At 39.9% G+C, this 24,047-nt stretch overlaps 1 protein-coding gene across 2 annotated transcripts in view; it reads left to right on the top strand.

Moving 5' to 3' along the window:
- Positions 1 to 24,047, top strand: part of med1 (mediator complex subunit 1) — a 51,702-nt gene that overhangs the window by 7,342 nt on the left and 20,313 nt on the right. For both annotated transcript variants that reach the window (XM_041173294.1, XM_041173293.1), the window contains exons 3-12: positions 263 to 341; positions 1,377 to 1,431; positions 1,553 to 1,685; positions 3,707 to 3,735; positions 4,606 to 4,677; positions 7,561 to 7,635; positions 11,411 to 11,484; positions 12,287 to 12,376; positions 13,782 to 13,893; positions 17,007 to 17,131. In XM_041173294.1, the coding sequence (XP_041029228.1) occupies positions 263 to 341; positions 1,377 to 1,431; positions 1,553 to 1,685; positions 3,707 to 3,735; positions 4,606 to 4,677; positions 7,561 to 7,635; positions 11,411 to 11,484; positions 12,287 to 12,376; positions 13,782 to 13,893; positions 17,007 to 17,131 (844 nt within the window). The remainder of the gene's footprint in view (positions 1 to 262; positions 342 to 1,376; positions 1,432 to 1,552; positions 1,686 to 3,706; positions 3,736 to 4,605; positions 4,678 to 7,560; positions 7,636 to 11,410; positions 11,485 to 12,286; positions 12,377 to 13,781; positions 13,894 to 17,006; positions 17,132 to 24,047) is intronic.

Below are 24,047 nucleotides of genomic sequence, written 5' to 3'. Positions count from 1 at the left end.
TTCAGTTCACTACTGCGTCCCTGGGTTACATTCAGCCAAGATTTTAATCTCTCCACCCAGTGATTGCTCAAAATAGATTATGAATCAACAGCTTGGTAGTGAATAGATGAGAATTTCTTAGGCACTGAACCCGATAATGTCTAGATGTAGTATTAGTTATTGCAATCCATACTTTCTACCAATAAGCATATATCACAGCCTGTCTTCTATCCATCTTATAATGAGCAGCCATTCTAATTGATGTATTGTCCTTACATAAAAGGAGAAACGAGGTATAATGAACACAGGAGGCCACCAGCATCTTATTGCCTGTTTGGAGACTCTGCAGAAAGCATTAAAAGGTTAGTGAAGGTTATCTGATACAGGTGAGTAAGATATACATGATCATTCTTAAGGGCTGTGGGAGTCAATGCAGAATTTCAATTTCACCATGAACGCAAGTATATTATGTATGTCATGGAAAATTGCCCATGTGGCTCATCAATCATGTTCCTTTCTACAGACCATGTAAGTTTGCTCTAGCTCTATGATTACCCCTATGCAATGCATTTATTGGTCTGAGGAAACATTGCATGTAGTTTTTATGACTTCCACACGTCAAGTTATGCAGAATTTTACCAGAGATCGAACCTGGGACATTCTGGGTCTGTGACTTTTTGCTAAATTGTGTGGTGCCTTATTTTCACAAGGCCACTAAGGGAGCCATTTTCTCTCTTTTTAGTCATAGATAATTGTCAATGCTAAATAAAAAAAGCTAATATGTTTTAGTATGTGCAGCCATGGGTGAAGGCTTTGTTCCCTATAAATGTATTTATTATATGGGTCCAGGTTATTTTTAGATCGAAAACTAGTAAGGAAATTATTTCTTATACATGCATTTGTCACTTCAACACTTGGCTATTTTATCATTTCCCTTCTATAATCTGTAACTTGTCTGAAACTTTATCATCTATGACCTGTCCAAGGTCCAGGGCAGACCACTGCTGCCCTTGCTGACCTTCACCGACTCCCTGTTCCCAACATGTCCAATTTAAAAGCTACATCTACAATTTCCTCCACTACTGGCCCTATCCAACTCCCGAGATTCCTCCATCTCTGCTACCCTTCACATTCCTCTAAAATGGCCTTATATTCATCCCCTTTTCCCTTTTAAACACTATTAGTGGCAGAACCTTCAACCCTGAAGTCCTATTCCCTGGAACTCCCTCCTGAAACCTCTGTAGCTCTTTCTCCAACTTCAAAAGTCATCTTAAAACCAAGTTCTTCAATCAGGCTGACCTTCTCTCTTTACTTTACAGGTACTGTACAAATTTAGATGTTACCCTTGTTTTCTGTGAATCTTCACATTGATGCTAATTCATGCTCATTTTTTTTAGTCATGTCTCTGCCTGCAATGACAGACCGTCTAGAGTCTATTGCCAGACAGAATGGGTAAGCCACCCCACTTTGAATGCCAAATAAATTTGTTGATCTGCCATCTTTCAGGCTGTTTATAAGGCAATTAAATTATTTTTAAGTGCCTGATTCTAGTCTATCCTTTTCTCGCATCCAGCCTTGGTTCTCACCTGAGTCCTTCTGGTACCGAGTGTTACATCACATCAGATATGTTCTATGTAGAAGTGCTGCTGGATCCAACAGGGCAAGTCTGTGATGTCAAGGTGGCTCACCATGGAGAAAATCCAGTGGTAAGCTTTTTGTTATGTTGCTGTTGGGGTTCTGTGACTATTCTACTGCCTGTCCACTTAATGATTTTGGTCTCAATTAAAATTTTCTTCTTATGACTGATCTGTTGCTTCATGGGAGCTACATAGCCTCAAGTGTTGAAGAGCTGTCTGTAAAACATATTCCTGTGTTCATTTACATTTGCTACCCCTAACTTTTGTTGGGATTGTGGTCATACAATTGTCTTCAGCTTTCTGCACTTTATCTACTAGCCCTTTGATAGTACAAAACTTGAGTATTGCCAAAAAAAGAGACATGTCTAAGCTTTTCATCTTGCATTCATCAGGATACTTCACAAGAATACCAATATAAGGGGCAAACAGCAATTTATACTGTACGTGAAAGAATTGGTTGGCAAGTGGACTCTGGTACAGGTGTTGCCATGGACAACGCACCAGTGATGGTGACTGACAGTTAACTGTCAAGCATTGTTTGAAATTTAAACCAGGCAGTTTGACCCTGATTGGTCAAGGTATTGCCCTGAGGAATGAGTCAGCGAATGGCTGTCACTTATTTTGTTTAGCTGAAATGGATGCAACGTGTGTACGTGTTCTTTCCATCTGCAAAGAACAGGGCCCTGTGCATTAATATACGTAGCTTCCAGTACATGCAAATGCGCCACAATGTGAGCCCAGCTGACAATCTTAAATTGGTTATCAGCGCAGTACGCTGACCTAGGGCCATAAAAGCAAAGATAGTCATCAAATAAGGAATTCAGGAGAAATACCTTCACCCAGAAAGTGGTTAGAATGTGGAACTCACAACCACAAGTAGTAGTTCAGGCATATGGCATAGCCGCATCCAATGGCAAGCTAGATAAGCACATGAGGGAGAAAGAAGTAAAAAGGATATATTGAAAGGGTTAGAAGAGGAACTCTAATAAAGATATTGTCAGAGATTTTTACAGATCGAAAAAAATAACTATTTCCACTGCTCAATTAATCAGTAACTAGAGGCATCAATTTCAGATCATCAACAGAATGACATTTTATACAGTTGTTACAGGATAGAATGAGCCACTTGAAACAGTGATGGAAATAAAATCCATATTAGTTTTTAAAGCGAAAGCATTTCAGAGAGAATATTAAAAGGTTATGGTGAAAGGGCACAGGAACGGGCCTACTTTAATATTCTTTTAGGTAGCTGGTAAAAGTGTAAGGGCTTGAGTGGACTCCTGTGCTGAAAAGCTCTATGATTTTGTAAAACTCCAAAATTGTTTTGACCCTGGCATGCATTGTACAGAGGGCTACCAAAAATGACAGCACTGAGTTTCGACCAAGAATGTAAGCAATGCCCAATATTATAGCCCTCCCACATCAAGGCTTTGCCTTTTCCCCTGGGCGTACCAAGCTGAGCCTCGTCTACATGTCAAGGAAAGAAAGGAAGAAAATAGTTGCATTTATGAGCGCTTTTCATAACCGTGGGATATCCCAAAGCCCTTCATAGCTGGTGAAGTATTCTGTAGTGTAGTCAGTGTTGAATTATCGGGGTACATGACACCCAATTTCTACACAACAATGAGAAAGACGACTAGATAATCTAGTTCTGGTGGTGATCATTAAAAGATACATGGTGGCCAGGAGGGCAGGGAAACACCCCTACACTTGGAATAGTGCCCGGGATCTTTTAGAGGGTAAATGGAGCCTTTATTTGGTTTCATCCAAAAGGTGACCATTCTAACAGTGCAGCACTCCCTCAGTGCTGCATTGAAAAGTACCGGTGCAAAAGCAGAGCATGGTCATGTCTAAAATGGGCTATCATGTCTGAGCACCAAGCTTATTTTTGGTACAAACACCGACAAATTTTAAGATGACAAAATACTGTTTTTTAAACAATTCCAACATTGAATTTTTTTTAAGTCATAAGCAATGATAATTGGAAGAACTTTTTGATGAGAAACTAAATATCTGAAGATTTCAACTGATTAAATGACCTTTTCTAAAAATATAACTTTACATGATGTTTTTAAACATGTTTTTCCTAGAGTTGCCAGGAACTGGTGCAGTATCTGAGGTAAGCCATTTTTTAAACAAGTGATGGAACGAATATAGCATTTCAACTCTGAGTAATTTAAAGTCTTCAGTACAGGGGTAAAGGCCATCAACCAATCTGGATGATAAATATGTAGAACTAGTCAGTGTTAATGAGACGTTGACTTAAGGAAGCAGTGACATTTCAGCAAATAAATCAATTCAGATACTAGGGGGGAAAGAAACATTTATCTAATTCTTCAGTTGTCATAAATAAAAATAAGCAGAAAATCTCTTTATGAACGTTGCAGGGAGCTTGTGTATGTTTTCAAAACATCTTAATTTCTGAAATAAGTAGCAGGAAAAATTGCATTGCGTTAATTTTGTAATTCACAATGCTTTCCAGCTGAGAACAGTTGAAGATGCTGGGCTGGGCAGTTTTGCGTGAGGTTGTATTGCTATTTTGTTTCTCCTAAAGGACTACTAGCTCCCCTTTTTTTATTTTTATTTTTTATTTCCTATTCTTTGATTAATTACCCTTGAGCTGAGGGCAGTTAAGAGGCAAGCATATTGCTGTGGCCAATAGAAGGGGAGAGCCAGGTGGCCTATTCCTAGGTCCACCAGTACGTGATGAACAGCAGCTGGAGAACACTCTCCATTCATTCTCTATCCCTCCCAATTTATGATGAATTACCTGGTCCCTACGTCGGAGCAGCGCAGAGGAGCGGCACGATGGAATCTTTGTTCCATTACTCCTCGGTGTATTACAGAACCGTCATTCTTCGCCAGAATAATTACTTGAATAGAAAGGGAAATGAGCATACTTTTGAAGCTATAAGACCGTTGTTTTCTTGCGTTACTTTTGTATTGTGCTTTCCTTATAATGGAAGTTAATTTTTTGATTGTGTTGCAGAGAGAAGAATTTTTTGGAGTTCTCAAAACACCTTAAAGGTCTCGTCAATCTGTATAAACTCCCTGGGGACAAGTAAGTATCAGAAATTTTATCTCTTCCCCTAGGAGTTTTTACTGATTTGCATGTCGATGTTCTCAAGGGGGAGATGGTGACATAGTCGCATTGTCACTGGACTAGTAAACCAGAGACCTAAGGTAATACTTTGGGGGCCTGGGTTCAAATCCCATCATGGCAGATGGTGAAATATGCATTTGATAAAAAACTGGAATTAAAAGCCTAATGATGACCATGAACCCCTTGTTGGTTGTCACATAAAACCCATCTGGTTCACTAAGATAAAAGCAAAATGATGCGGATGCTGGAAATCTGAAATATCTGGTTCAGGAATGCCCTTTAGGGAAGGGAATCTTTCGTGCTTACCTGGTCTGGACTACATGTGACTCCAGATCCACAGCAATGTGGTTGGCTCTTAACTGCCCTGTGAAATGGCCTAACAAGCCACTCAGTTGTATCAAACCATTAAAAAGTCAATACAAAGGAATGAAACCAGATAGACCACCCAACATTGACTTAGGCACAGAAAACGACAACGGCAAACAGCCCTGTCAACCTTGCAAGGTCCTCTTTACGCATTTGAGTGAGTGCGGCATCAGGGAGCCCTAGCAAAACTGGAGTCAATGGGAATCAGGGAAAACTCCGCTGGTTGGAGTCATACCTAGCACAAAGGAAGATGGTTGTGGCCGTTGGCAGTCAATCATCTCAATTCCAGGACATCACTGCAGGAGTTCTTCAGGGTAGTGTCCTAGGTCCAACCATCTTCAGCTGCTTCATCAATGACCTTTCTTCCATCATAAGGTCAGAAGTGGAGATATTTGCTGGTGATTGCACAATGTTCATCATTCGCAACTCCTCAGATACTGAAGCAGTCACTATTAAATGCAGCAAGACCTGGACAATATTCAGGCTTGAGCTGAGATGTGGCAAGTAACATTCGCGCCACATGAGTGCCAGGCAATGACCATCTCCAACGAAAGAGAATCTAACCATTGCGCCTTGACATTCAATGGCATTACCATCACTGAATCCCCCACCAGCAACACCCTGGGGATTACCATTGACCAGAAACTGAACTGGACGAGGCATATAAATACTGTGGCTACAAGATCCGGTCAAAGGCTAGGAATTCTGTGGCGAGTAACACCCCCTGACTCCTCAAAGCCTGTCCACCATCTACAAGGTACAAGTCAGGAGCGTGATGAAATTCTCTCCACTTGCCTGGATGAGTGCAGTTCCAACAACACACAAGAAGCTCGACACCATCCAGGACAAAGCAGCCTGCTTGATTGGCATCCCATCCACAAACATTCACTCCCTCCACCACCGATGCATAGTAGCAGCAGTACATACCATATACGAGATGCACTACAGGAACTCTCTAAGGCTACTTAGGCAGCACATTCCAAACACATGACTACTACCATCTAGAAGGAGAAGTGCAGCAGACACATGGGAACCCCACCATCTGGAATTTCCCCTCCTGATTTGGAAATATATCGCCATTCCTTCACTGTCACTGGTTCAAAATCCTGGAACTCCGTCCCTAACAGCACATGGACTGTAGCAGTTCAAGAAGGCAGCTCACCACCACCTTCTTAAGGGCAATTAGGGATGGGTAATAAATACTGGCTGAGCCAGTGATGCCAACATCCCTTGAATGAATAAAAAAAATATTGTTCTATTTGTTTACAGATGCACGTAGGCTGGTGCAAGCTTTGAGATCAAAGTGGCCACAGGCTAGGGAGAGTAGTCAGCTAGGGTTGCATGGGTGGCTTTCTTACCCTGCCTGCCATTGGAGTAAACCACTGTTGCGCCTGGAGCAGGTGGTGAGGTACTCCCAACTTCCATCTTGCCCAGGTATGCCCCTCCTTTTTTGGAGCGACGGTCTTGGCCTTTGCATAGCAGGGAATGTATCTTGCTGCCATGGAAACTGTAACACGTGACTAGTTTATTTTGTGCAAGGTGACTTGGACTTAGTATCATCTAACTATTTTTTGAACACATACACTAGTTGAATCTTCCCTCTCCTTAAATTAGTGGAATGGAGGTATCCGTAAGGTAAAATTCATTGAATGGCTGAGTAATAACTGCAGGATCTTTGCACTTAATCGCTAAAATGCCACAGACATATTTTAAAATTGTTATAACACACCCTCACTAAAATAAGAGTCATCTTGTAAAATATTTAACTGTTTGTACCTAGACAATCAGTTTAAAGTGTCTCATTTAGATGCAAAGATATTATGTTCTGGTCTTGAGTGAACTAATATGATTTGCTGTACCCATGGAGGGATCATGAATCTTGCCAGTCCTGTTACATACTGTGGCCACAGATGAAACTCTATCTTAATGCCTTGACTTTTACCTTTGCTGTAATTTAAAAAAAAACAATTGTTTCCTGGTTTTATGTTTCATTTTTACTGGGTAGAAGGAGATAAGCATCGCTGCATATTTACAGTAGTACAGTGGAATGTGGAATATACGGGCATTAACCAATGGTTCATAATTTGATACATAGTGAAGTTACCACTGAGGTGGGGTTGGCAGAACTTGTATGCAATTCTCCTTCTATCCTGTTTATTTTCATATGCTTTGTCAGCTTGAGAATAACTGAATATTAATAGTTGAGAAGAAACATTATGTAAGGATATCTATATGGAGTGTAAGGATAGCCAGAAAGCAGAGCAGCATGTATGAATAGCCTCAAAGAATAGCATTATAGAATGTAAGGTTAGCTATACAGAAGGGGCTCTTCCCCTTTGATCAGTGTACACCCCTTGCTGCTCCCTTCAGCACAGATCATTGCTCTCCTGACTCCCTGGAGATTTTCCAGCATAGACAGGAGTATGGATAATCAGGAATATGTTACATTCTCAGTTTTCATTTCTTTTCTTGCAGTAAGCTGAAAACTAAGATGTACCTGGCTCTACAGTCCCTAGAGCTTGATCTTTCAAAGATGGCACACATGTTCAGGTAAGTGTTCATTTCTGCGGCTTGATGCAGTTGCTGTTGAGATTGCTTTCTGTCAAATTTGGATTGCATTGGTTTAGAGCAAGAGATAAGATCATTGATAATTCTGCATAAGTGTAGTGGCTTCTCATGAGAGGCAAGAAAAACCTGTGTGGGATTGATGTTGAACAAGTTCAGATTCTCAAACCTCTAGACTTGCTACTACTACAGGGAAGTGAGAGGAGCATTAATATTTCCCTCCTCTATTATTAGGACAATCTAAATGCTGCCTAATTCAGACATCTGTTGTATTAATGTTTTTATTGTTTCCTTTGTGTTCCTAGCAGTGATGTACTTACCAGCAGGGTCACTAGATAGGAGTGGGAACCCTAGTTAATTTTCCTGCCTCCACCTCCGCCTATTTCCTGTAGTCAATTGTAACGTTCCAGTTGCGATCTATTATGTCAGTGTTGTCCAATCGGATTTCGATACTCACTAAACTTGTGGCAAGCAAGTCACCAGATTCAACACAAAGTAGAAAATATATTGCAAAGGGTGGGGTGAACCTTGTAACAATCTCCCAAAGATGAATTGGAATCGAGGATGAGCAATGGTCCATTGCACTGTGACAGCAACTCTGTCAGAGAATATTTTTAGTAGCAACAACTAATCACTACACAGCATTAGGGGGAGGTAGTGGCCTCGTGGTAATGTCACTGGACTAATAATCCTGAGGCTCAGTTTGCCCTGGAGACTCTGGTTCAAATCCCAATTTGGCAGCTGGTAGAATTTAAATTCATTAATTAAAGTAAAATCTGAAATTAAAAACTAATTTCAGTAATAATAACTGTGAACCATCTTCGATAAATCCCATCTGGTTCACTAATGCACTTTGGAGCAAGAAACTTGACCTACATGCAACTCCAGACCCACAGCAAAGTGGTTGATTCTTAACTGTGCTCTAAATGGCCTAACAAGCCACTCAGTTGTATCAAACCGCTACAAAGTCTAAAAGGAATGAACTCCCTCCCTAACAGCACTGTGGATGTACCTACACAACTCACCTAGGCAGCTCATCACCACCTCCTCAAGAGCAGTTAGGTAAATGCTGGCCTAGCCAGTGCAACCCACATCCTGTGAATAATTTTTTTAAAAGCATCTAGTTAAGGTGTAGCAATAAAATATTTCAGCATCAGCCAGAACTCCTAATTTCTATCCAGTGATGCCTGCTGCAAAGATTTGCACATGTCCGCTGGGTAAAGATTTAATTCATTGCCACAGAAGGCTGTGGAGGCCAGGTCATTGAGTGTATTTAAGACCGAGGTAGATAAGTTCTTGATTGGTAAGGGGATCAAAGGTTACAGGGAGAATGGGGTTGAGAAACTTATCAGCCATGATTGAATGATGGAGCAGACTCGATGGGCCGAATAGCCTAATTTCTGCTCCTGTGTCTTATGGTCTTAAGACAGGACCAAGCTCGGCCATGACCTCTCCACAGTCAAAATAGCCACCAAGTGAGAGGTACCAGTGTAACATAATGCCTTCATTTACCACATACCTGAAGCTAGACTACAATTTTTTAATGTTAAGAATTGTATTTTCTGTAGGATTTTATGCTTCTGATGTGGCCATGGATTGTGGCAGACAGAGTCATAAGACATGGGAGCAGAGGTAGGCCATTTGGCCTATCGAGTCTGCTCCACCATTCAATGAGATCGTGGCTGATCTGATAATCCTCAACTCCATTTTCCTGCCTTTTCCCCATAACCCTTGATTCCCTGACTGATTAAAAATCTGTCTATCTCCGCCTTGAACATACTTAACGACCCAGCTTCTACAGCCCTATGCGGTAAAGAATTCCAAAGATTAATTACCCTCCCAGAGAAGAAATTCCTCCTCATCTCTGTCTTAAATGGGCGACTCTTTACTCTGAGATTATGCCCTCTGGCCTTAGACCCTCCCACAAGGGGAAATAACCTCTCAGCATCAATCCTGTCAAGCCTCCTAAAATCTTTTATGTTTCAATAAGGTCACCTCTCATTCTTCTAAACTCCAATAAGTACAGGCCCAACCTACTCAACCTCTCCTCAGGAAAATCCCTCCATACCCAGAATCAACTTTGAATCTTCTCTGAACTGGCTGCAATGACAGTATATCTTTCCTTGGATAAGAGGACTAAAACTGTTCACAGTATTCTAGGTGTACCTTGTATAGTTTTAGCAAGACTTCCCTATTTTAATACTCCATTCCCTTTGAAATAAAGGCCAACTTTCCATTTGCCTTCCCTATTACCTGTTGAACTTGTATGTTAGCTTTTTGGGATTCATGCACAAGGACTCCCAAATCCCTCTGTGCTGCAGCTTTCTGCAGTCTTTCTCCATGTAAATAATATTTAGCTCCTCTATTCTTCCTGCCGAAGTGCATAACCTCATATTTTCCCACATTATATTCCATCTGCCACTTCTTTGCCCACTCACTTAACCTGTCTTTATCCCTCTGTAAACTCTTTATGTCATCCTCACCACTTGCCTTCCCACCTATTTTTGTATCATCTGCAAATTTGGCAATAGTACATTCACTTCCCTCTTCTAAGTCATTAATATATATTGTAAATAATTGAGGCCCCAGCACTGATCCCTGTGGCACTCCACAAGTTACAGGTTGCCACCGTGAAAATGCCTCCCTTATCCCAACTGTCTGTCTTCTATTAGTTAGCTAATCCTCTATCCATGTTAATATACTACTCCCAACACCATGGGCTCTTATCTTATTAAATAGCCTTACATGCGGTACCTTATCGAGCACCTTTTGGAAATCCAAATATATTACATTTACTGGTTCCCTTTATAATCCTGCTAGTTACCTCCTCAAAGAATTCTAAAGAATTTGTCAGGCATGATTTCCCCTTCATGAAGCCATTCTGACTCTGCTTGATTAGATTATACAATTCTAAATGCTCTGCTGTTATATCTGGGTCCTCAGTTGAATGGGCTGCTGCAGAGTCCTTACTAAAATCTCTGACCTGATGAGCATCAATTCATACCACCATGTCACCGCCTCCCCCTAATGCTGTGTAGCAATTAGTTGCTGCTACTTAAAATATTTTTTGACAGAGCTGCTGTCGTAGTGCAGTGCACCACGGCTCATCTTTAGTCCTGTCCCTCAATTCGCCATGCCTGTGACTGATTTGCCACGTGTGGCAAGTGACGAGTGTATTAGACACCACTTGTTTAGGTCAGGTCACCATGGGCTCATAATTGAAGCTGGCATTGCGAGCCAGGTAGATTATCTGAGTTATTGTTTGGTGAGTTTTAAATTACTTTTCCTTGCAATTTTCTCCCCTTTCCTCGTATTCCTGAAGTTGTTGACTTTTTGCTTAAGTATGTTACACTGGCACCTCTCACTTGGTGGCTATTTTGACTGTGAAGAGGTCATGGCCAAACTTGATCCTGTCTTCATCCAGTGGGCAGGTGATAATCTTTGCAATAGGCATTATTGAATAGTAATTAGGAGTTCTGGCTGATTTCTCTCCTGCAGACCATTTGCAGTCCCAGGAATCAGAACAGGGACATTCCTGGAGCCTGCGTTTAGCTTCTCACTCAAAAAATGACTGAGCCCTCAAACGATCTGGATATCTTCACAGGGTCTTCATTTTTTTATGCATGCACCAAATGATAGCATTGGGATGTGATAAAAATTTCAGAAAGTCGTTGTGAGAGAGGATTAATTAGAAATGCTCGTTTGCAACATTGGTTTTGTAATCCAGTCATAAGATCTCTTTTTTTTCTTCATATTGCAGATTAGCAACAAATGCAAGTAACCTTGATACAATACTTCAAGGAAGTGTTGGTTATCTTACCCCGAGGAGTGGTGGTATGTTACTTTCAATATTTGACCTTTGCGTATTTCTGGACAGTTGATAAAGTGCTTGGCATGGTAGGGCGATCGATATTAACTGTGTTGCATCACTGAAACAATAGAAACAATGGAATTAGATTGCACTACTTTGCAAAGCAATCTTTTGAATTTTAGTTTAACCTCCTTCACCTAGGCTACATATCGTAACACCAACATACCCAATCAGTCCTGCCTGGCTAATGTGCTGCTGTAAGTGTTTAGGACTGACATTACATGCATAACTATCCTTACCCACTGTATTTTGCTGGAGAAGTCACCATTTTTAGTGGGAGACATTGCTGTAGTTTTGGTCATGAGTTCTGTCTGCTGCAGTTTCTACAGGCTCTGTTTGCTGAGTAAATTGACATCTGCAGTAGTGTGCTGTTTAAATAGACTGTTTGCTGTAAGACAGACAGTTGTCTTATCAGTCTGCCATAAGTCCAACCCTGTGCCCAACTCATGGGCTACCACAATGGTATGAATAGACACCCTGTCCCCCCGCATTCCCCACCCAGAAGCTGGTGATTCATGTTAAGGTAGCAGCAGCAGCTCTGCAGCATCTCACTCTAGTGCCTGATCTTTACATTAGAACAGATGATGACGGATACATTAATATTTCAATGAAACTCTCCATTAAAACAGATGAATGATACCACGCAAAGCTATCTTTCTCTTTCAGATGCTGATTGATTTTTTCCAATACTTTCAATTTTGTTTCTACCAGTTTGTTTAGTGGTAGATATGTTTTGAGTCAAGTTATCTTTGCTTGATTTTACAGGGCACTTAATGAACTTGAAGTACTACATCTCTCCTTATGACCTGTTTGAAGAGGGAACTGGTGCACCTATGAACCTTAATGAAAATAATGGTATGCTTGTTATCAGAAAATTAATGGACGGGGCTGAGAATGGGATGAGTAACTTCTAGGACAGTGAGTTCTTGCTACATTGAGTTTTCGGTGTAGTTTTCTCTTTGTAGTCCAGTTGTAACGTTAATGTGTGCAGATGATCCTTTTTTGTTATCTAGGAGACTACAAAGCTAAAGTGAAGTGGTGGGGGGGGGGTTTCCCCAGATTTCGTTTTAAATCAAATCTATCCGCTGCCAAAGATGGCATGCGATTTAATTTTTTTTCCATTTTGAACATGTGATTTGAAGTTTCATTGATGTCTTTGTCCTTGTAACTCTGCATCCACCCCAAGGAAGAACCAAACTGAGCAATTAGTATCATGGTGCATGAATTATATAATGGATGTGGCAACTTTTGCAGAAACCTTAGATATAAGTTAATAGACTGTATGTTTTAGCTGAGGGGTTAAAACAAGAGCAGCTCCAATTGGATTACAGTTTATTTTTGGAAGGAACTCAATTTTGAGACTTTTTCCCCCAATACCAAACATTATAAACAAAGCTTTCCATGAATAATAGAAACCAGGGTAGAAATTACATACTTAAAGGTAGAGATTATATACTTAAAGGATCGATGAGCTACAGGACAATAACATTATTTAAATATTGGGTTCAAGGGCTTTAAGTGATAAACTTGGTGGATCTGGTTGGGGAATTCACACTCCGACTATAAGATTTTGTGGCTGGTCCCAAAAAAAATAAGCTGCTGAATTGCCTTCTCCCTCAAATATCTAACCAACTCTCCTGTAAGATCATTGTATTTGAGAAGCCTGTTTCACACATTCGTCTAATTCTGTATAAAAATAATGAAACTGTTTGTACATTTTCCTTCTATGCTTGGCCCATATCCCATGCTTTTGACAATCTAGGGCAGGCTGATATCTGAGGTCATACCATATATTCCACCATTATGGACACCTGATATTATTGGACTTAATTTAGAACATGTTAGACTGAGATTGTTTTGTAATAACCCTATGTCAGTCAGCTGAATATTGTAACTTTAGTAAGATATCCTAATTCCTATTAAGTGATCAAAAACAACACATTGAGTGCGACAATCAGAATACCAACTTCTAAAGAAAGAAAATACAATACAGCATGATTGAAGCTGCAAACTCTAGAAAACAAAATGGGAAAACTTTCCTTACACTGATAAATAGGTTTGGGTGAGTATTGTAAACTGCTTCAACCTTGGAAACTTAAGTGCTTACATCCTTGTGATACAGTCAGACCTCTTTATTATTTTTTATAATGCTATTTTATAGGTAACAAACATTAAGTAGCAAGAATTTGGCACTTCTTTTTATTTTCCATTTTGTTCTGTTGTAGTTTTGCAGCTAATTGTTTTTATTCTCCCTGTGCAGTTCCCCGTTCTTTGGGCATGAATGTGTTTGTAACGATTGAGGGTCCCACGGGAATGTGTAAACTGCCTATAGCTCCCCTGATCACTGGCTCCCATCCCACAGACAACAAAGGGTAAGGAAACTTGCTGCTGGGATTGCTTGAAGGGGGAATTTGGGCTAAAAGCAATCCTTGCTCAAGCATTATGGTTTGGAAGTAATTGTTTAAGTATAGTGTTAAAAGGTACTTTCCTAACATGGCTATACAATGATTGAAAATAGTTCTGACAGACTAATAATTGTCCTCATCGACATGCATTTACATCATAACTATAGGTTGCTACAAAGCAGTTTTGCTTTGCCTCTTGAATCCAGAATCAAAGCCTAAGCAGATCTTTGAAGGTGGCAGGACATATTGATAGAGTACTTAGCAAAGCATATGGGATCTTGTGCTTCAAAATTAAAGTTGAGTACAAAAGCAGGTAAGTTATGCTGAACCTTTATAAAACTTCCGTTAAGCCACATATGGAATATTGTATCCAGCCAAACTTTAGGAAGGATGTGAGGGCCCTTGAGAAAAGATTTACTACTGATTCCAGGGATGAGGGATTTTAGCTATAAGGTTAGGCTGGAGAAGCTGGGGTGGCTTTCCTTGGAGCAAAGAAGAGGGGGGAAATTTGATGGATATTTACAAGGTTATGATAGGTCTCATAATGTAGACAAAGGAAAGATGTTCCCCTTAGCTGATGGTACAAGGACTAGGAGACACAGATTTAAGCTTTTGGGCAAGAGATCCTGGGAAGATGTAATAAAGAACTTTTTATTATGCAGCAAGTGGTAAATGACCTGGAACTTGCTGCCTACAAGGGTGGTGGAGCAGAGATGATCAGTGATTTCCTAAGGAAATTGGATTGGCACATTAACCATTGAGAAAGCCGCTTTTTGTTCAGTGTTTACCAAGCCTGTCTTTAGTTTTGGTGATTTAATGTAATATGCTTTGCTATTGCAGGGTTATTTATATTCTGTATGGCTTGTACACTGGTTTGCATAATTTGTTACAGGAATTATTTTAAGATAGGCTCTCTATGTTACATACTTTATGAACAATGTGTAATTTATTAAGTTGAATACATATATATTTGTGTGCTAAGAAAGGTAAAATGGTTTCAGTTTCACTTAGATGGTTTGTGAGCCTTGGTGGCTGAAAGTCTGGATGGACTCCTGACCAAAAGGCCAGGTCTTTTAGGTTTGTTTGTATATATACATATTTAATTAGGTTTTACAACCCCTGAAATTAAAGAGATGGGTTATAAGGGGTTGAAAATTCAGTGATTCTGGGAAGAGAAAAAACAAAGTAGAAAAAGCTCTACTATTGTCTAGCGACAGTGATCTAATGACACAGAGATAGACAAGGAGAGGAGATTGAGGGAGGGAGTGCTCAGCGTGTGTCAGAGTGAAGAGAGGGATTTTTAGCTCTCTGAGAAGAAACCCTTGAAGGCTATCGGGACAGTAGTTAACTGAATAATCAATTATAGAATTCAGTGATCAGTTTAGCAGAGCTGCTACTGGAAGACTGAGTTTAGGGAAGTCATTTGGTTTGCTCTGCTGTTGGAGAAACGGTGGGCTTAGAGTGCAGTTTTTTGATATCTCAGGAAGAGATATGAGTTGGATGAAAAACATCTAACTGAGCACTCGGCAATTCACTCGGAGAAAACCATTTGCAACTGTGCCAGTCCCAAACGAGGAAGCCTTTGCGTCAAGCTAGTGATAACTCTACACTGGTTTGCGTGTGTAAAGATATTGCTGGGGTAGAGCAATAGTGGGAATTTGAATTGTCACCTTGTGTTTACATTGAGATCTTTCCAACCTTTTTGTCTGGTATAGTATAGTTCATTTTTCTTGTTTTAATAAATATTTTATTCTTTGTGTTAAAGTTAATCAGACTCTGGCGAATTTGTTCAGTAACCTCTCGCCAAGGTTTCTTAAAAAAAAAAGTTAGAATCTATCAAGTCAAGGTTTCACTTTGGGATCTGACTTGTCCAGTATTAATATCAGCTGGAATCGTAACACCATTCCCTAAATTATAGGAGAAGCCTATAGTCAAATGCCCAGCTTTTTGCTTATATCACCTTGTAAATGACACTAACATATGTCAAAACCCCCAATGCCCACCAAGTGATAGTGAATTGGGTGCTTGTCTTGCTCAACTCTGTGCTTTTTATTTATCAATAATTATTGTTAAAAATGTCCAGTTATCTGTTAGTTTAAAGGTTTTACTTTTCCAAAATGTAGTATTTTATGTTGTATAATGCTAGGATGAAGTAAGGAAGGAGTTTGCATTTGCAATGAGGCTAATGTCCTCAAGGGATACCAAAGTGCCTCATAGTGCTTTTATCAAGTCTAGCCGTTGTTATGGAGGCAACTGTGGCAGTCATTTTGCCCAAGGCAAAGATCTCACAAGCAGCAAATGAAACAATGACCAGTTCATCTGTATTTCATGCCTGCTGGTTGAGGAGTGAATGTTGACTAGGGCACTGGGAGAACTGCCTGCATTTCTTTAAAGAGTGTCATGCAATCTTTGCCATCCATCTGAACCGCCAGAACAGGTTGAAGGGACCTTGCTTTGACATCTTATTTGAAAGACCACACCTCTGACAATGCAGCATTCCCTTAGAATGGTCCAGAGGTGTGAGCCTGGATTATGTGTTCAAGCCCCATTGTGGGACCTGAGCTCAATCTTCTGATTTAGTGATGGAGTATCAACAACTGAGCCAAACTCGCACCTAAATGCTGGCAAAGGCAAGTGTAATGGTGGTATAGTGGGAACAATTTGGGATGATAAATATGTCAGCAGAAAATTAATATTTTGCCTTAACAGAATATAGGAAATATGATATATTTTGGCAATCTCCACCTATCACTGGCCCTCTATCCAGCTATACCTGTCCCATTCCCCCTTAAGCCAGCTTATATTTCACCTCTCTTCTATTTTTCCTTAGTTCTGTTGAAGAGTCATACGTACTCGAAACGTTAACTGTATTCCTACCCGCAGATACTGTCAGACCTGCTGAGTTTTTCCAGGTATTTTTGTTTTTGTTTAAGAAATATTATGTTTGTTACTGACAGGCTAAATAAGGTTCCTGACAACACTACAGCTTAAGAGCTCTGAAATGCCGCAAGTAAATCTGACTCCGTGTCCTGACTGTTGGGTAACCGTGAAGTAACCCTATCTCTTTTTTTCTCCTCCAGCACACCTTCCTTCTCTTCTGTGACTAATGCCAACAGTGTGGATCTTCCAGCATGCTTCTTCTTAAAATTTCCACGGCCAATTCCTGTATCAGCTTTTTGCATTCAGAAACTTCAGAACTTCTTAGGTTAGTTTACATACACCTGTTGCGAGAGAAACACCAGTACAGGATGTCATCAAAGCTTAGTTTGCCCTAAAGGGTTTTGTACAGTCCAGCTTGGTAAAATTAAGCAGCATTAAACAATTGGAATTTTAAGTATTTCCTTATATCCTTGAGCAAAATACTACTGTCAGCTTAGTATGCTGTTTTTCAAGTTTCCCTCTGATGCTCTTAGTTTAATTCAGTTTGGAGATCAATTATTAACTCAGGATATTGTGAGATGTCGTTTTATGGTGTCTCTTCTGATGTTGCAACGGCTTCTCTATTTCAACAATGACTTACATTTGTACGGCGCCTTTAACATGTTTTGGCACAGCCGATGGGAAATGCTGTGTTGTTCAAATCCCAAAGGGAAACTTGAAACAACTGCCACAACTTGTTTTGCAATTTGTATAAATTTTCAGATGCATGTCCTGAATTCAGTAGTAATAAGACCACCAAGTCTTTTTTACAAAACTATATTAAGCATTTATCAATAGAAGAAATGACTTTTAATACATAAATCTACAAATTACTACTGTGATAAGTTATAAATCCCCTACTCAATCTAACTCCCAGTTACACTTCTGTTAAGGCAACAGTAAGACAGATTTTTTAAAATCCAGGCAAAGAAATATGATACCCTGAACAAGTTGACTTCCAATTGAGCTTTCTTAACTTTTGAGCTTTCTTAATGTCAGTCCTTTGAAGACAGCAGCTTGAGGCATAGATACTGAAGGCTTTTTCACACACACAGCCCTCGCTCCTTCTTTATACATATATTTTTCTTTAAGTGCAAATACCCATTGTTTCACTATGTCCTTGGACTTTATCTCCCTGATAATAAGACCCCTCATTGCACTATGTTTTACCAATAATCTTTGGGAAGAATAAGCACACCGTTTCTAAACATCACCTGGCTAGGTGACACATTTCAATCCTCCTCCAAAAACAATCTAGTCTGATCTGTTTCAAAATGCAAATGTTCCCTTGACAACTATGTTTCTAAACTTCCCAATGTTTATCTAATTAACATTTCAAACCTAACCTTTCTTAGGTCAAAGCACCCAGACTTGCTGCCTCTAATTCAATTAAATCTCTCTCTCCTTTTCTCTCCCACTCTCTCACACGCACTCACCCACTATTACTCTATTTTACAATAAATTCCAATAACAGTATAAGAATTATATCTTCTTGACATCCCCTTCTGTATCGAAAAATGTAGCATCATAATTTAAAAAGAAGGCTTCATTTTCATTAACCCATCTTATACTATCTTGTACAGTTATCTATATACTTACACTATTCCATTACTAGATGTATGCATTAACATAATATAAATACAAACCTTTCGCATCAACAGAAATCATTCCAGTTCAGGTTTTTAAATGTCCAATTTTCCATTTAAGCTTCAAACTCTTGATAAAGCACCTGCAATCAGATTCTCTCATCCAGCTACATGTATAATCTATAGATTAAATGATTGCAGTAATAAACTCCTTCTGCATAGCCTTACACTTCTGCCTCGAAATTTGTCCAGAAATTTTAAAGGATTGTGGTCTGTACAAACAATTGTTCCTGACATAGATTTCAAAATGCTGCAATGCTAATACCAAACCCAAAGTCTCCTTTTCGATCGTTGAATATCTTCTCTGTTGTGCGTTCAACTTCCATGAAAAATACTCTATCGGTTTTTCAATTCCAGTGTCGTCATCTTGTAATAGTCCGCCCCCAATGCCTATATCACTTGCATTAACAGCCAACTTAAATTACTTGGCATAATTGGGTGCTGTCAAAAGTGGTGTTGAGTAATAGTTTTCAAACTATCAAATGCCTTCTGACACTCCTGCGCCCATTTAAACTGCTTGTTCCTTTTTTAATAGTTCAGTCAGTGGAGCAACCAAACTGCTAAAATTTGGTACAAATTTCCAATAAAACCCATCCATGCCCAGAAATCTCAAAACTTATAGTTTTGTTGTAGGCACTGGGAAATCCACAATAGCTTTGACTTTCACATCTCTTGCAGCCACCTTACCATGTCCAATGTTATGGTCTAGATACGTAACTTGCACTTTTACAAATTCACTTTTAGCCAAGTTCACCACCAAATTTGCTTCTTGTAGTTGAGAGAATAATTCTTCCAGGTGTTGTAAATGTTCCTCACACATCTGACTGAAAACTATTAAGTCATCAATATAAACAGCACAGTTGCTAAGATCTGCAATTATTTTGTTTGTCAGTCTTTGAAATGTCGCAGGTGCATTCTTCATACCAAGTGGCATGACTTCAAACTGATTTAGTCCATTTGGCATCACAAAAGCAGATATTTCCTTTGCTCTCTCTGATACTTGCCAATACCTTTTTAGCAAGTTAACCTTTGTGATAAATTTTGATTGTCCCAATTTCTCAATACAATTCTCCAAACATGGTATAGAATATGAATCTGTTTTTGTCACCGCATTCACCTTTTGATAGTCCACACACAGTCTTTGTGTTCCATCCGGTTTCGGTACCAGTACAATAGACGAACTCCAGTTACTGCAACTAGAGTCAATGATATCATTTTAAGCATGAAGTAAATTTTTTTCTGTATTTGTGATGAATTTGCCAGATTTAATCTGTAAGAATGTTGCCTTACTGAAGATGTAACTTCTACAGGCACATCATGTATAGCTAAATCTGTCCTCCCCAACTTATTCCCACAAATAGCTTTGTGTGACTGCAGTAGCTTTTCCAAATCACTTTGATACTTGTCTGGAAGGTAACTCAATATTACATTTAAATTTTCAAGCACCCCCTCATTATCCAAATTTATTAGAGGAAAATCAATTTCAGAATCCTGCATTTCCACTTCTTTCTCTTTATCTACTACTACTAACACCTCTGTTTGGTCCTCTTTTTAAGCATATTTACATGACACACCCACTGCTTTTTTCTTTTAACTAGAATATTTATTAATAATTATTTATAATTTCCTTCACTCAATTTCTTTTCAATCCTATAAGGCCCACTAAACCTTGCCTTTAATGAGTCATCCAGTACTGGTAACAGAACTAGCACTTTCTCTCCAGCAACAAAATTCCGAGATATAGCCTTCCTGTCTGGTTTCACTTTCATCACTTGCTGCAATATCTTTAAATGTTCCCTAGACAACTCATGTGCTTGGTCTAATCTCTCCCTGAAGTTTGATACTGAATCCAGGAGAGTAGTTTCTGAATTTTGGCCCACAGGTTGCTCATAAATCAATTTCAGTGGTGCCCTTACCTCATGACCATAGACTAGTTCGAAAGGACTAAAACCAGTTGTTGCATTGAGAGTGTCCCTAATAGCAAAACACAAGAATGGAATTCCTCTGTCCCAATCCTGTGGATAATCCTGACAGTACGCTCTCATCATAGTTTTTAGAGTTTGATGCCATCTTTCCAAAGCCCCTTGTGACTCAGGATGATAAGCTGTTGACTTAAGTTGTTTTGTAACTTAGAGTTGATGAGGGGGAGCCAGTGGATGTGGTTTATTTCAGAAGGCTTTTGACAAAGTCCCACATAAGAGATTAGCGTGTAAAACTAAAGAGCTTGGGATTGTGGGTAGTGTATTGAGATGGATAGAAAACTGGCAGACAGAAAACAAAGAGTAGGAAAAAACGGGTCTTTTTCCGAATGGCAGGCAGTAACTAGTGGGGTACCACAGGGATCGGTGCTGGGACCCCAGCTATTCACAATATATATTAATGATTTAGATGAGGGAACTAATTGTAATATCTCCAAATTTGCAGATGACACAAAGCTGGGTGGGAGGTTGAGCTGTGAGGAGGATGCAGAGATGCTTCAGTGTGATTTGGACAAGCTAAGTGAGTGGGCAAATGCATGGCAGATGTAGAATAATGTGGATAAATGTGAGGTTATCCACTTTGGTAGCAAAAACAGGAAGGCGGATTATTATCTGAATGGCTATAAATTGAGAAAGGGGAATGTGCAATGAGACCTGGGTGTCCTAGTACACCAGTCACTGAAGGTAATCATGCAGGTGCAGCAGGCGGTAAAGAAGGCAAATGATATGTTGGCCTTCATAGCAAGAGGATACGAGTACAGGAGCAGGGATGTCTTGCTGCAATTATACAGGACCTTGGTGAGACCACACCTGGAATATTGTGTGCAGTTTTGGTCTTCTTATCTGAGGAAGGATGTTCTTGCTATAGAGGGAGTGCAGCGAAGGTTTATCAGACTGCTTCCTGGGATGGTGGGACTGACATATGAGGAGAGGTTGAGTCGGTTAGGATTATATTCGCTGGAGTTCAGAAGAATGAGAGGGGATCTCATTGAAGCCTATAAAATTCTTACAGGACTAGACAGGGTAGATGCAGGAAGGATGTTCCTGATGGTGGGGGAGTCCAGAACCAGGGGTCAGTCTGAGGGGATGGGGTAGGCCATTTAGGACTGAGCTGAGCAGAAATTTCTTCACCCAGAGAGTGGTGAGCCTGTGGAATTCACTACCACAGAAAGTAGTTGAGGCCAAAATATTGTATGTTTTCATGAAGGAGTTAGATATAGCTCTTGGGGCGAAAGGGATCAAAGGATATGGGGAGAAAGCGGGAGCAGGCTATTGAGTTGGATGATCAGCCATGATCATAATGAATGCTGGAGCAGGCTCGAAGGGCCAAATGACCTACTCCTGCTCCTAGTTTCTACGTTTCTATATCCCCAAACTGTTCATTACTTCCTTAAACAGCTGTGACATAAAATTTGATCCCTGATCTGATTGTATTTCCTTAGGTGAACCATATCTTGTTAAAAAAATTAGTTAACTCTTCCACAATCTTCTTTGTTGTAAGGTTTCTCAAAGGTATTGATTCAGGAAATCTTGTAGAAACATCCATTATTGTCAGTAAATCCTGGTTTCCACTTTTAGTGTTAGGGAGGGGTCCTACACAATCAATTGTGACCTAGTAAAAGGCTCTTCAAATGCTGGAATTAGAATTAAAGGTGCTGGCTTAATCACTGCTTGTGGTTCCCCTAACACCTGACACATGTGACATGTTCTACAGAATTTGATTTCATCCCTATGCAATCTAGGCTAATAAAAATGTTTCTGTATCTTTGCCTGTGTCTTCCTAATTCCTAAATGTCCCTCCATTGGAATTTCATGAGCAATCCTCAGAATCTCATTTCTATACCACAATCTGATGGACCTCCCTCCAGCTTTCATTTGCTGATACATGATACGGCCTCCATTTTCACATTAAAATATTACCCTTAAGGTAATAACATTGTGGAATACATTTTGCCTCTGTTCCTGAATAAGCTGTATGATATAATTGCTGTATTTGCAAACTTTTTTTTCTGTAACTCCACTACCCTCATTGAGATAAGCATTTCAGCTGAATTGTCCTGTAATCTTTCTTCCTGAACAATGTTATCAAACACAGTGTCAGCTAATTGGATTTCGACACCTTCTTCCTGCCTTTGAGCTGCCTGCCCTTCCTGTTTTTCTTGTTTCAACCTATGAGCCTGTGATCTCGTTATCACACAATCTGGAAACAATCCAGGATGCTCTCTGTAACATAAGAACATAAGTAATAGGAGCAGGAGTAGTGCATTCAGCCCCTCATGCCTGCCCTTCCATTCAATAAGATCATGGCTGATCTGCCATGGGCCTCAACGTATCTTTCCTGCCAGCTCCTCATAATGCTCAGCTCCCTGATATTTCAAAAATCTATCTACCCCCTCTTTAAATATTTTAAGTGATTCAACCTCCACGACTCTCTAGGGTAGAGAATTCCAGACATTCACTACCCTCAGAGAAGAATTTCCTTTGCATCTCAGTTTTAAATGAGTGCCCGCTTATTCTGTAACTATGTCCCCTAGTTCAAGATTCCCCCACTAGTGAAAACATCTCCTCAAGCCCCCTCTGAATCTTATACGTTTCAATAAGATCACCCCTCATTCCTCTAAACTCTAATGAATAAAGGCCTAACCTGTTTAGCTGTTCTTGATAAGCCAACCCCTTCATCCCAGGAATCAGCTCAGTGAATTTCTTTTGAACTGTCTCCAATGCCAAAATAACCTTTCTTAAATATGGGGACCAAAACTGCACACACTACTCCAAGTGCGACCTCACCAAAACCCTGTATAGTTGTAACAAGACTTCCCTATTTTTAAACTCCAACCCCCTAGCAATACAGGTCAAAATTCCATTTGTCTTTTTAATTATTGCTAACTTTTTGTGTTTCATGCACAAGAACACCCAAATCACTCTGTGCTGCATCTCTTTGGAGTCTCTCTCCATTTAAATAATAGTTTGGCTTTTGATTTTTCCTACCAAAGTGCATGACCTCACACTTTCCTACATTAAACTCCATCTGCCGAGTTCTTGCCCACTAACTCAACCTGTCTATACCCCCTTTCGGATTCCTTATGTCCTCATCACAACATGCCCTCCCACCTATTTTTGTATCATCAGCAAATTTGGGTGTATTACACTCTGCCCCGTCCTCCAAGACATTAATGTAGATAGTAAATAATTGAGGCCCCAGGACTGATCCTTGTGGCACGCCATTAGTTACGTCTTTCCAACTTGAAAAAGTTCCATTAATCCTAACTCTGTCTTCTGTGTGTTAACCAACCCTCAACCCATGCTAATACATTACTTCAATATCGTGAGCTCCTATCTTGTGCAATAACCTTTTATGTGGCACCTTATTGAATGCCTTCTGGAAATCCAAATAGACTACATCTACCGGTTCCCCTTTATCAACTCTGCTTGTTATATCCTCAGAGAACTCTAGCAAATTTGTCCAACACGATTTCCCTCTCACAAAACCACGTTTGTTCTGTTTGATTGTGTTAAGCTTTTCTAAGTGTCCTGCCGTTTCTTCCTTAGTAATGGACTCTAGCATTTCCCTAACTAC

Source organism: Carcharodon carcharias, chromosome 23, assembly GCF_017639515.1.
Source record: "Carcharodon carcharias isolate sCarCar2 chromosome 23, sCarCar2.pri, whole genome shotgun sequence".
Taxonomy (NCBI): Eukaryota; Metazoa; Chordata; class Chondrichthyes; order Lamniformes; family Lamnidae; genus Carcharodon; species Carcharodon carcharias.
This window is presented reverse-complemented; position numbering and strand designations above follow the sequence as displayed.